The sequence below is a fragment of the Ceratotherium simum genome, chromosome 21 (assembly GCF_057802395.1).
Source record: "Ceratotherium simum simum isolate JZ-2026a chromosome 21, ASM5780239v1, whole genome shotgun sequence".
Taxonomy (NCBI): domain Eukaryota; kingdom Metazoa; phylum Chordata; class Mammalia; order Perissodactyla; family Rhinocerotidae; genus Ceratotherium; species Ceratotherium simum.
The window spans coordinates 1,903,307-1,915,534 of record NC_141920.1 but is presented as its reverse complement, the minus strand read 5'-3'; the positions used below and the strand labels follow the sequence as shown (position 1 = coordinate 1,915,534).

Genomic DNA, 12,228 nt, shown 5'->3' with positions numbered 1-12,228 from the left:
GGCCACTATACATTACATTCAGCACTGGGGGTATGGGCAGTGATGCCTACGCTGGAGGGGGTGGGGGAAGGTGATGTGTGTCCCTCCCTCCCCCTGGTTTCCCTCGTCTATACAGCGGGGCCAGGCCACAGGCAGCCGCCCCTCCAGCCCCCAACCCACCTGCCCAGTCCTAGTCCCTTATGGTCCTTTCCAAAGAGCTGGATGTCTCCCTAGAGCCGAGCCCCTCTCCTGCCTCCTCTCCCCCGCAGTGTCCTTATGAGGAAGAAGGACAGGGAGGGTCGCCAGATCTGTTGATTTGAATTTCAGATTCACAACAAAGAATGCAGTACAGGAACCCACTTATGCTAAAACATTATTTGTGTGCATCTGAAATCCAGATTGCTCTGGGCTCCTGTATTTCATCTGATGGCCGCAAGTGGGCGAAGCCAGGAGGAGGTTGTGGAAACGCAAAGCTTGATGGCGTTAATCATCCTTAGTGATGCCCGGCCTGGAGGGAAGGCTGGAGGGCTGGGCCAATAGGGTGAGAGGGTGGCCCAGGGCTGACGGGGAGGAGGGGCACCCCTGCAGCTGCCCCAGCTCCCTGACAAAAGGCCCTGCCTTCTTCCTGCCCCTGGAGGGAAACCCTAGGGGGAAGGGGCCTCGTCCTCCTGGGGGCAGCCCTGGGAAAGGTGGGGGGCTTCAGGCCAGTAGTAGCCAGGGCTGTGGCAGGTGCTGCCTGCTGGGACAGCCCAGACCCCCCTCCTCCTGCTGACTCCACAACCCGCTCCCCCCCGCCTCCATGCTGCCCACCCTGGCCCAGACCTGCCAAGCTCTCACTCCATTGTCCAGCCCTGGGGCCAGGAAGGCTCCCTCTTGCACCTCTGCCTGGCACGTCCCTCAGAGACATCCCCCTCCTGCCAAAGGGACAGGCCCACAGCTGACAAAGGCTAGGGGAGGCCTCAGGGAGGGGAGGAGTTGTCGGAAATCTCCCCCAATAGCCCATACTGTACCCCAAAAGCACATGCTCTAAGTCACTTCCCCATCCCACCTATGCCAGAACAGCCCCAGGGCAGCCCCAGGCTAGTCACTGCCAACCAGCTGCCCCTGGTATACTTGGGGTGGCCCCGGCAGCAGCTATCACCTCCCTGAGATGGTGGACACCTTCCCAAGTGGCTCTGAAGAGCCTCCCTGGGCCTACCACTGGCTCACAGGGACCAGAGGGAATGTCTGGGCTCCGTGGCTGGTTCAAGGGGGCACCATAAAGGGCACAGTTCTGGCCCCAGGAAACATCTGTGTGGCCCCAGTAGGTCCCCATGGCCTGTGGCCCTCCCAGAGCTGCCGTCCCACCGCAGGGGCTCTGTGGAGGGGATCAGACCCGGGGCTCTGCCCTCCAGCTAGACAGACCCGAAATCCTTGGGGAAGTCCGTGTCTGGCTCGGGGCCCAGCAGGTAGCAGGAGCTTCAGGAAGTTTGCTGACACCATCCATCCCCAGCCCTCCACCCACCCGTGTGTCTTCCTGTCTGAAATGCCCGCATTAGAGTTTGACTCATTTGGGCTTAAAGATTGCCCTCTGTTAAAATATAAATCTCTACCTTTGCCAGGAACAGTCAGTCCATCACACTTTAGTAGGAATTAATGGATTGGAGGTACTGGGATGAAGGGCAGATGGTTCCTGGGACAGAGCAGGACAGAACAGAGCCTCAGCTGGCAAAGGAAGCCCGTGGGCCCTGAGGGGCACCCAGGAGGGCCAGCGAGGAAACGACCCGCCCACCTGTCCTCCCTCCCGGCTTCTCAGAAATGTGTGCTTCTGCCAAGCTGAGGGACCAGCCCAGGAAGAAGGGCAGGGGGCAGGCGCTGCCCCGACTTCTACACCTCAGCTCCGAACCAGGGTTTGCTGGACTTTTAAAGATCGGCCAGCAGTTAAAGTGGGAACATTTAAAGATCAAATTTGTCATGTTTGAATTTGGAATGTGTGACTTGGGAGAGTCATGGATGCGTTTTTAGCCCAGTGCGCTCCCATGACATCTGCCACTCTCCTCCTCTCCTTGCATCCAAGAGCCACTCTCTCCTTCCTCCTCCTCTCCTCTCTTCCTTCTCCCTCTTTTGAGGGATGCTTTTGTAGCCCTCCGAGATTTGTGTCTGACCAGCTTCAGAGCGAGCCGCCGCCTCCGGGCACAGTGCCTGCTTCCCCGGGGCAGGGTGCCGAGTGCTGTCAGCCACCCGGTTCAATGGATAAAGAACCTAAGGCCAAAGCCAAGTGCCTGGTTGAGGTCCCCACGTGGCGCCCTGTGGGTGGGGAGGACGTTACAGCGCGTGGCCTCCACCTCCCGACCTTTCTACCCTCAGAGCCCGATGTGTTGAAAGATTGCTTTCCTACCAACAACCACTACGAACAACTAATTATTATTTACTAAATAATTAACTCACTTCCCCATTTTTTATTAATCAAAGACACAGACCTCCCATGGGTAGGAGTGATCAGTTGTCCCTCCCCCGAAGACCGAGGGATGTCAGCCTGGGCCAAGTGTTGCTGGGCAGGACATTTTCCATCACATTACAAAACCCCATCTTGTGCCAACTTTAGGAAGGAAGGGGTATTGGGTGACTCATGAAACATAAAGGTCTGGATCTAGCTTCAGGCAAGGCTGAATCCAGGTGCTTAGACAACGGCACCAGGAAGCTGTCTCCTTCCAGCTGTCAGTGTGGCTTTGCTCTGCCTTGGCTGCACCAGGGGTACTCCCTCCATGGGGCAGCCTCAGTGAAGACAGTGTTGGAGGCCACCAAACCAACAACCCCAACTGAAGAGAAACATCTGCATCCCGGGGTCCCAGCCAAAGTCCCAGGACTGCTGCTCTCTGGCTAGGCTGGAGGCATGTACCACCCCAACACTCCTGACTCAGCAGAGGCAAATTTTCCCAGCTCCTTGTGCACAGCACAGTGGAGAACATACAGCCGGTGCTCAATACGTGCTTTGTGTTAAGATCCACATGTCCAGTTCTGAGGCTCATGGGAACCCTTCCCAATGCACCACCAGGACAGATCTCCCTGCTGTGCTCTCCATCCAGGGGGCACAGAGATGGTCCCCTAGGAAGTGCTGTGGGGACCAGCTCACACACCACTGTCCCCCATGGGGCCCAGGGGACAATCCAGTGGACTGGGAGGATGGGGTCCTGGCCCCCACTGACTGCTGAGTGTGGGACGTGGGGCAAGTCACCCAGCCTCTGGAGCCCTAGTTCTTGCGTCTGCAAGATGGAAAGTGTGAGCACCCCTTGTGGGTGGCTGCGAGGACGTAGGGTGCTTCAGCAAATGTTGGTGGAAATGTTCTTTGCACCCCTAAGCCCAGCCGCAAGTGTCAGGATGGGATGAGGGGCATGAGGAGGTAATGACCAGACAGCCTCATGGCTCCCCCACATCTCAAGGCTCCAGAGGCCCTGCCTAGGAGACCCCAGCCATCCTTTGTCCTGGCCCTGGCTCCCCAAAGGAAGCATGGAATAATGGCCTTTTGTAGAAGGATGGCGGCTTGCCTGCCGAGCACCCTGAGAACTTAGGGCCTTCATCCCAGGCTGGGAAGAACTGTCACTCAGCACGTGCCCAGAACGTGTTCCTAGGGGGCACCCCTAGAACTGGCACCGGGCAGGTGAGGTGGCTGGACACACACACAGTCAGTGCCAGCCCAAGGGGCCCAGTCGAGAGCACCCTGTAGGCCCCTGCTGGCCCTGAGACCCTATTTCTTGAGGGCTGGCCCTCAGCCCTGTCAGCCTGGCCGCAGCCCCTCCTGCACAGGAGGGCTGACAGGTGGTCCTGATGGGAGCCAGGCTGTCCACATGCACCCAGGGCAGAACCCTGCATCCTGGGCATTGCTGAGTTCCTCAGGGCCACTCCCTCCCCAGCCTCGTGTCCCTGAAGTCTCTGCACCTTTCCTCAGGTGGTCCCCCAGAACCCCACTGTTAGATCCACGCCGACTGCACAGCCGAGCTGGACTGACACTTATAGGTAGGCTGCTCAGACCACACCCCATCCAATGGCCTAGGCTCCCTCCCCTGACACCTCGTTGTCCTCAGAAGCAAGGCCCCAGGGGGATCACTCCTGCCCACCCCTGCCCCTTCCTGCCTTAGAGCTCTGCCCCTCTGCCCCCTTCACCACATGCTCTTCCTTCAGGCCCCAAGCCTGGCCCCTGAGGCCTCTCGGGGCACCCTGCCACTGAACTCAATGAATGTTTGTGGAATGAATGAATGAAATGTCACCTCCTCAGACAGCCTCCCTATCCACTTGGCGTACGAGCCGACCACCCCCTCCCCTGGGTCCCCTGCCCCATTGACCTGCCCGTGGTCTCAGCACCCATGGGAATGGCCCTGCTCATTGTCAGTTGTTTGTTTATCTGCCTCCCAGCAGACTGGCACCCTGTGCAGTGCCCGGCACACAGTAGGTGCTCAATACACCGCACCAGCTGTGGGCACGGGCGAACGCGGGCGGAGGTGGCCCGGGCCCGCCTGCTCTGTCTCTCCTCCCAGCACGTCTGATTCCAGGAGAAAGGCCCCCTTGGCATGTTTGTTTGCTGCAGGACGCGGCCCAACAGACTCGGTGTCTTTCTTCTCTCCTCCTCCAGCCCCGAGCAAGAGCTCGGGAAGCAGCAGTTTCCAGAGATTGAAGGCAAAATTGCTTGAAAGCCTGCGCTTTTATCCCCCAATTTGTAGCCATTTAGCAGGCCCGGGCGGAGGGGCAGCGGGGGCTCTGGCTGTGCTGTTGGCACGGAGGCGCCACCGTGGCAGAGACAGTTCTTTGTCCTTCCCCAGACAGCTCTGAGCTGCGGGGACAGATGCTGCTGGGGGGCCAGGCAGGGTCGTGCAAGCGGCACCACGGGGCCTCCAGAGCCACGTGGGCTTCCTGAGCTCGGGACCCACAGACAGTGGTGTCCACCGTCCCAGCCACCACCTTCCCCTGCGGTCCCCACTCCAACCTCTGCTCATGACAGCACCCAGCTCCTGGAGGGGAGCCCCCAGGGGCCCAGGAAGAGAGTCCTGCCTGACCAGAGAGGTCCCTTGATAGAGAGAGAGCGGAGGGGAACGGGTGCCAGCCGTGGCTTCTGGAGGAAGTTCTCTGGGGCGCTTGGGGAGTGGACGTGCAGGCACAGCTGCCGGGCGAGAGTCTGCGGGGGAACGTTTGTTGGTTTTACATGTGCTGTGAGCAGCTGCTCCCCTCGGCAGGGGTGAGAATCAGAGTGTGCGCTGACCTGCATCTCTCTGCTGGAGACAGCCCCTGCTGTGTGAGAGTGACCTGAGACGGGCGAGGGTCTCCCTCTGCCGTGGGAAGAAAGGATGTGGTCAGAAGTACTGTGGAAGAGGGCCGACATGGTGGGGCGAGACCCAGAGGCTTGTCTGTGAGGTCGGGAAGGAGGGTCCTAGTGGCTGGAAAGGAGGGGAGGCTTCCCGGAGGAGGTGGCATCTGAGCCACCCGAGCTTGTATCTCCCCTAAATTGGGGTGGTCTGGCCCCCTTTCTGAGTGGACTCTGAGCACCGGGAGTAAGGGCTAGTGACTGCCCCCTCCGCAGAGCCCTTGGGGCTGATGGTTCACGGGGCCCATGCTCACCTGGCACTATCCTCTTCTGCTCCTTCTCCCCGTCCCCATCCGTCACCCTCAGGCCCAGCCCCAGACCTTTCCCAGGATGCTCCTCTACCAGAGATGCCTCCCCTCCACTCCTCAAGCTCAACTCCAGCACTCACGACCCCTGGAAGCTCCCCAGGCGGAAGATCATGGCCAAGAAAGCTGAGAACCCTGTCCTGGGGTGGGGGTGGGGCAGGCTGCATCAGGTGGGGGCTGTAGGTCGTATTCTCAAGGCTGGAATGAGCCCCCTCCCAGCACCATGCCTCCCTCCCGAGCAGGTGCATGTGGGTCTGGCGGGTGGGGGCACTGCCGGGGTGCGCGTCCCTTATCGGCATTAAACCCTCTATGACGGGAGGGCGGGTCTCGTCTCCCCACAGTAGTTCCCCCGCCAGAAGGGAGCACTGAGGCCAGGGGACGGGCAGGCCTCCCCTTCACACCCGTCTAGGGGGTCTCGTGTCTCCCTGGGGCCTCCACTGACACACGGGAGCCCCCCACGAAATCCTCAGGAATCAGCACCAATAAAAAAATACACTTTATTGTAGACCTCAGTGTCTGCAGGGGCAGCGCAGCAGGCGCGCGGGCAGCAGAGCATGCAGAGCGCCAACCGGGTGCACAGGACGTGGCACAGTGGCCCCTGCACTGGGAACCCCCAGCCCTATCTCCCCTGACTGCTCCTGCGAGCCTCAGGACTCTCAGGGCACGGCCGGCTCCCTCCTGCTCAACTCCAGGAAACTCTGGTTGAGCAGATGGACGGGAGGGAGGGGCAGCCTTCTGGGGGAGCAGGCGTCCAGCACTCCGGCCGCTCTCAGAGCCGCCAGTCGGGGCCCAACACCCTGAGCCCGGGGGTGGGGTGGGCAGAAGCAGCTGGCACAGCTCAGCCGGAAGCGGCAGCGCGAGGAAGGAGGGCGTGGGAGCCCACACCTGCCAATCCAGCCCTGAGCTCCTCAGCAATTTTGTCTCTCTTGATTAAACATCCAAGGAACATCGAGTTCACGGACGTGTTTTCTTCGTCGTCGTCTTCCTGAAACACCCAGAATGGAAAGGCAGAGAACGGCTGCGAGGTTCCTGGGGGCACTTGGCACTTGGGGGCAGAGAGAGTTGGAGGGAAGAGGGATGAAGGAGCCGGGTCCCTGGCTCAAGTAGGGGACAGGTGGCAGCAATGCCGGTGGCCCGGGCTTGTCTGCAGAGGGAGAAGGTGTGCAGGTGTGTGCAGGTGTGTGCACGTGCGGGGGCGAACCACTGGGTCAGGAAGCCTGGGGACACACCAAGCGCTTGCTTTGGGAAGAACACCAAGCAGTAATTGTGCGAAAGGTGGCCACCACCTGCCATCGCACTGTCTGCGGGGGTGCACAGCGTGGCTGGGACCCCTGCATTGTCCCTCTTGGGGTGGAGCTAGGATTTGGGCGGCAGGGCCAGCCACCAACGTTTTGGTTCAGGAAGTGAGGGCCCTCTGGCCAGCCTGCCAAGCTGCCCCCACTGCAGGCAGATGGTCTAAGAGAGGCTGCCTTGGCATTGAGGGTGGGCCCCAGACAAGGCGTGGCTCACACCTGGGGCGCAGCAAGGCGAGGGTGGCGTGCCCGGCTGCCCAGGAAACAAGGGCCTCGAGGGGCAGTGGCGGTGGGAGGGCCCTGCCCCAAGGTGTGTCAGGTGCCTGCGAAGGGCCAGCTCACTTCCAGCAGTGCTCCAGGGAGCTGTGGGGCTGGATCTTGGGCTTCTGGGGGCAGAGCAGCTTGGCGAAGGCTCGGCGGAAGCTGTAGTGGCACAGCGGGTAGAGGACGGGGTTGATGGCCGAGTTGGCCCACAGCAGCCAGAAGGACGTCTCGTACCAGTAGTCGGGGACGCAGTGGCCGTGGCAGGCGGCCCGGATGATCATCAGGAGTGTGTACGGAGCCCAGCAGAGCCCAAAGACGCTCACGATGACAGCCAGCGACTTGGCCACCTTCTTGTCCCTTGACAGCCGGAAGCGCTGGGTGATGCTCTGGGACATCATCTTCATGCGCTTCTCCAGGGACGCCGAGGATGCTGAGGGCTTGGAGCCCCTCTTGAGAGAGCGGGGCCGCTCGGTGCCTCGAGAGGAGCTGCCCGAGCTGGAGGTGGGCGAGGCCACGGCGCCCCCACCGCTGCCGCCCCCAAGGGCCATCTCCCCAGCCTCGGTGCCAGGGGCCGCCTCGCCAACCCCCACCTCGTACCTGTGCAGTGGCAGGGCCTCCCTGCACCCTTTCTGCCAGCAGCCCCAGCAGCCTGGCACGGCCGGTGGTGGGGACGGCTGGGCCTCGGGCGCGGGCTCAGGGTCGGCCGTCTCGCGGGCCCCGTCCAGCCGGATGCGAGTGCGCCTTTGGATGTTCAGGTAGATGCTGAGGTTGAAGAAGGTGACGCTGAGGAAGGGCGTGAAGAACTCGAGCGTGGAGGCAGTGATGAGGAAGTACCAGTTGTAGAAGAACTCGGCATAGCAGTGGCCCTCGGGGATGGAGCTGCCACCGGACAGATACTCCCAGCTCAGGATGGCCGGCCCATACAGCAGGAAGGCCAGCACCCACACCAGCACCATTTTCCGCACCGCCCGCCTCGTGTTGCCCTGCTGGGCCCGGTAGGAGACCTGCGGTGGGACATGCTAGGTCAGGAGGGAAGGGGACTGAGCCCAGGCCGGCAGGCTGCTGCCTACTGTGGCAGGAACATTGGCCTGGGAGCTCCCCGGCAGCCTCTAGGCCTCTGTGCACCGCCTTCCTTCACAGTGATGCTTTTCCCTTCTCCTCCCCACCCTCTCTCCCCTCTGTGCCATGCATCCTGGGCTGGCTGATGCCCTGTCACATTCTCCTATAGCCTCAGAACCTCCTCCAGACCAATCTGAATGCTAACTTTGTGCCAGGCTGCCTGTTTAGCACCCCCACCAGCTGTGCGCTCCCGGGGGGTTGTCTTGTCATGGTCCCCTGTCTACTGAGTACCCACTGTGCACCAGGCTCTGTGCTGGGCACCTTTTGGATATCATCTCACTTAATCCTCAACAGCTCCGTCATTATCCCCACTTTCCCGATGGCTCAGGGAGGGAGGGAGAGACCACAGGAAAATCCACTCCAGGGGACAGAGCTGAGGTTTGACCCAAGTCTGTCTGACCCCGACCTATGCTCTCTGCACTCTGTCCCACAACCCCTCTAGACTGGGACACATGTGGCACCCCCAGCAGAGGGCCCTGGGGTGCCCGATAAGCCATCAAAGAGAAGATGAGAAGGCAAAGGAGAGACCTCTGTGCCAGTGCAGCTGTGTGCCCACACGGCACTGACGCAGGAAGCTCAGGTCCCTAACTCATGGTGGCCACTCACACCAAGCGAAGCCTGTGAAGCCAGGAGCCAACACCTGTCTTCCAGGGGCGCACACATGAGCGCACACACACACACACACCCCTGTGGTGGGGAAGCACCAAGGACCTCTGACCCAGATCCTCCCTCGGCTCCAGGGACTTTGGACCTGCCCCAGGGTGGAAGCTGAAGTGACCCCCTTCCTTCAGGAACACCTGATGCCGGGTCCAGACTGTGCCTCCTGTGTGTCCCAGGATCAGTCCTACCCTCAGCAAATGGCTACTGAGTGGGCAGCCAGCCATAGAGCACCTGGTGTGTCAGGTGTGAGGCCAGCAGGGACCAAGCCCACCTGGCACTGCCTACAACTAGGAAGGGGGCAACCTTTGCCTGGTGCCTCCTGTGGTCCCCCTTCCTCCAGGAGTGAATGTGGACACCCTCATCCCAGACTCACGGCGCGAGTGACCGACAGGAAGCGGTCGTAGCTGATGAGCACGATGTTGAAGACGGAGGAGGTGCAGAGCAGATAGTCCACCACCAGCCACAGCTTGCAGATGCCCCGGCCAAAGGGCCAGCGGCCAGTCAGCACATAGGGCACGTACAGTGGGATGCAGAAGGCCCCTGTGGGAGAGTAGGGCATGGTGGGCCAAGGCTGGACAAGGGCCTGGGGTCAGACCCACCACAGTGGAGAGACAGGCAGGACCTGGGAGTCACATGGTGGCCACCTTTCTGGGACCAGCAGCCTTCACCTTACCCACCCCTCCACTTGATCCCCTCAGCACACCTTCTACCCTGCACTTGCCTTCAACCCCTGCCCAGCCCCCAGTCCCACTGGGGTCCCCTGGACTTGGGCGCAGGAGGGAAGCTCCAGGCATGGGCAGGCACCATGAGACCCCGAGCCTTAATTTGGTACTTCCCAGGCTTTGTTCAGCCTTCCCAGTCCCCAAAGGGAGGAAGAAGGAACATCTCCTCCCCTCTCTGGCCTGCTGGACCCCTGCCCCTCCCCTGGCCTTTCGACAGCTCTTCCTCATCAGCTCAGAAAGCGAGAAAGCCTTTCTCCTGACTCAAAAGGCGCTTGGCCGCCACCCCGCCAGCCGCTCCCACCGCCAAGCCCGGCTCACAGGGCTGGCAGACGCACTTCGCAGCCCCAACAGGTGTCTGGCGCTCCGGCTCCCTACGCGCCCCGCCCCCCAGCTGGCAGCAGCGCACGGACACGTGAGAGCGCGCTCCTAGAAGCATCTCCCCACGCCTTCCCCGGTCCCCTCCCCCAACACTCTAAAAACCCCCTTCCACGTCCCCTCCCCCAAATCTCCCCCCAGCGCCCTCCGCGCGTCCTGAATCCGCCGCAGCCTTTGTTTGGCTACAACGCAGGAGCCAGCGCTGCACCCGCAGCCGCTGCGCCTTGCGCCTCGCCGAGCGCCTGCCGGCTCAGGCCCCTTCCCGGGGAACATCCCTCCCCAGCACCAGTCCCACAGGCAGGGAGACAAGGAACTTCGCCAGCGCCCACCGCCCCACGATTCCTGGACGCCTCCTCCCCAGGCCGGGCCCCCTGACGGGGCGTGTGCCCGAGCAAAAGGCACCCTAGGTCCGAGCTCCAGTCCCCACTGGCCGGGCCGGGCTGGGCGCTCCTGGGCTCGGGCGGCGACTGGGGGCTTTACCCACGAGGAAGTCGGAAATGGCGAGGTTGAGCAGAAAGAAGTTGTTCTGGGTGCGGAGGCTCGAGTCGGCCACGAAGGCGAGCATGACTAGCGCGTTGCCCAGCACCGTGGCCACGATGAGCAGCGCCATGAGCGCGGCCAGTACCGCGGTCCAGGCAGCGGAGAAGCCGCGCGCCCCGCCCGCCGCCGCCGCCTCGCCCGCCAGCGCCCCCGACGCGTTCAGCGGCCCGTCGGGCGGCGAGCGCTCCATGGCCCCGCCGGCTCACGCGGCGCCGAAGCGCAGGGCAGGGCGCGGACCGCCGGCCAGTCGTCCGGGAGGGGTCCCGGCCCGGGAGCCTGGTCTTTGCGGGCTCTCAGCCCGGCCAGGATCCCCGGGCGGTGCCCGGCGCATGGTCCGCGGGCGCCGAGGCCGGGGCAGGGGCCGGGGCGGGCGGCACCGAGGGGGCCCGGGCCGGAATCCGAGCCGAATGGGGCCAGAGGCACGACCGCTGCAGCCCGAGCGGACCGAGCCGAGCCCGACCCGGAGCCGCCGCCAGAGCGTCGGTGCGCCCCAGTGCAGCGCGCAGCCGAGTGCGCCCCGCGCCCAGCCCGCCGCCCCCCGCGCCCCGCGCAGCGCCCCCGCCATTGGCTGCCGCCCTCGCCCCGCCCCCGCCCCGCCCTCGCCCCGCCCGGCGCCGGCAGCACCACGGACAGCGCCGCGTGCCCGCCCGGCCGCTGGAGCCCCAACCCCGTGCGCACGGCTGCTGGCGGGGAGCCCGGCCCCGGCAGGGCGGGCGCCGCGCTGGGGGCTCGCCTGCGGTCGGCCGGCCCGCGCACACAGGAGCCGGCCTCTGGGCCGCTCGGACTGTCCCGTGCCCTCAGGCCCGCTGACTCCTGGCAGGCCTCCGTCCGGATCCTGCGCACCTGCAAGGACCTGGAGTGGGGGCGGAGGAAATACCTGCGCCCGCGCGCGGGGAACCTGACCCGCGGGACCCGCCTTGTTTCGCGCTCGGGCAAGCGGGTCTTGGGGGAAGGAACGTCCCAAGGAGGAAGGATGGGAGGGGTCTCCCAGAGCGCGTGCGCTGGCCAGGGGTCCACGCCACCCCCATGTGCATGGGACTCTGGGTCTCAGTCTCCCCGTGGGCCCAGCGCAGGGTCCAGGGTGACCTGCAAGGCGCAGACAGATGTGGAGTTACATAAGGGAAGATGGGGAGCCAGTGGACCCAGCCAGGAGAGGAGCGCTCCCACCTGGGGCTCAGGCGGCCGCAGGCTGAGGACGGAGCAGCCAGCGGCTCGGAGCCCGGCCAAGATTCCCCCTGGTGGACAGCGCGGTGGGGCGGTCGCTGCTGCAGGGACAGACGAGGTCACTGCGATCGGAGCACAGCGAAGGCGGTGGCAGCGGCATTAGCGCCTGCGGGTATGGAGGAGGAGAGGCGGCAGGAGGGAGAGCCCCCTCCCCCCAGACACACGCTCAGATAGACAGGGTCAAGGACAGATTCAGCAGGAGACACTCACGGCGAGACAGACAGACACGCCCACACGCAGACACACAGACACCTACAGACCAGGGAAACAGCCGCCCAGCTAGGGATCCACGAATGGCAGTTAGACACCCATCAGACAGCAGACAGCAGGGAACAGTGCCTGAGGGAGAGGGAAGCAGTGACTCTCTGCTCTGTCGCCAGCGGCGCACATCTGCAGAAGCCTCAAAGAGGATGGGA

At 63.3% G+C, this 12,228-nt stretch overlaps 1 protein-coding gene across 1 annotated transcript; it reads right to left on the bottom strand.

Annotated features, from left to right (window-relative positions):
- Window positions 1-6,129: 6,129 nt before the first annotated feature.
- HRH3 (histamine receptor H3) lies at window positions 6,130-10,778 on the bottom strand. The gene is made up of 3 exons (XM_087444869.1): window positions 10,529-10,778; window positions 9,325-9,491; window positions 6,130-8,176 (listed from the first exon to the last, which is right to left on the bottom strand). Exons 1-3 carry the CDS (start codon window positions 10,776-10,778, stop codon window positions 7,247-7,249), a joined length of 1,347 nt encoding a protein of 448 aa, XP_087300995.1. The 3' UTR covers window positions 6,130-7,246.
- Between the last annotated feature and the right edge of the window lie 1,450 nt (window positions 10,779-12,228).

Bases quoted from the DNA above. Each gene is read 5' to 3' on its own strand.
- HRH3 (XM_087444869.1), bottom strand. From the start codon at position 10,778: ATGGAGCGCTCGCCGCCCGACGGGCCGCTGAACGCGTCGGGGGCGCTG. The intron at 9,492-10,528 runs GTAAAGCCCCCA...ACTCTCCCACAG, and splicing joins CATTTCCGACTTCCTCGTGG to GGGCCTTCTGCATCCCACTG. The intron at 8,177-9,324 runs GTGAGTCTGGGA...GTCCCACCGCAG, and splicing joins TCCTGTCGGTCACTCGCGCC to GTCTCCTACCGGGCCCAGCA.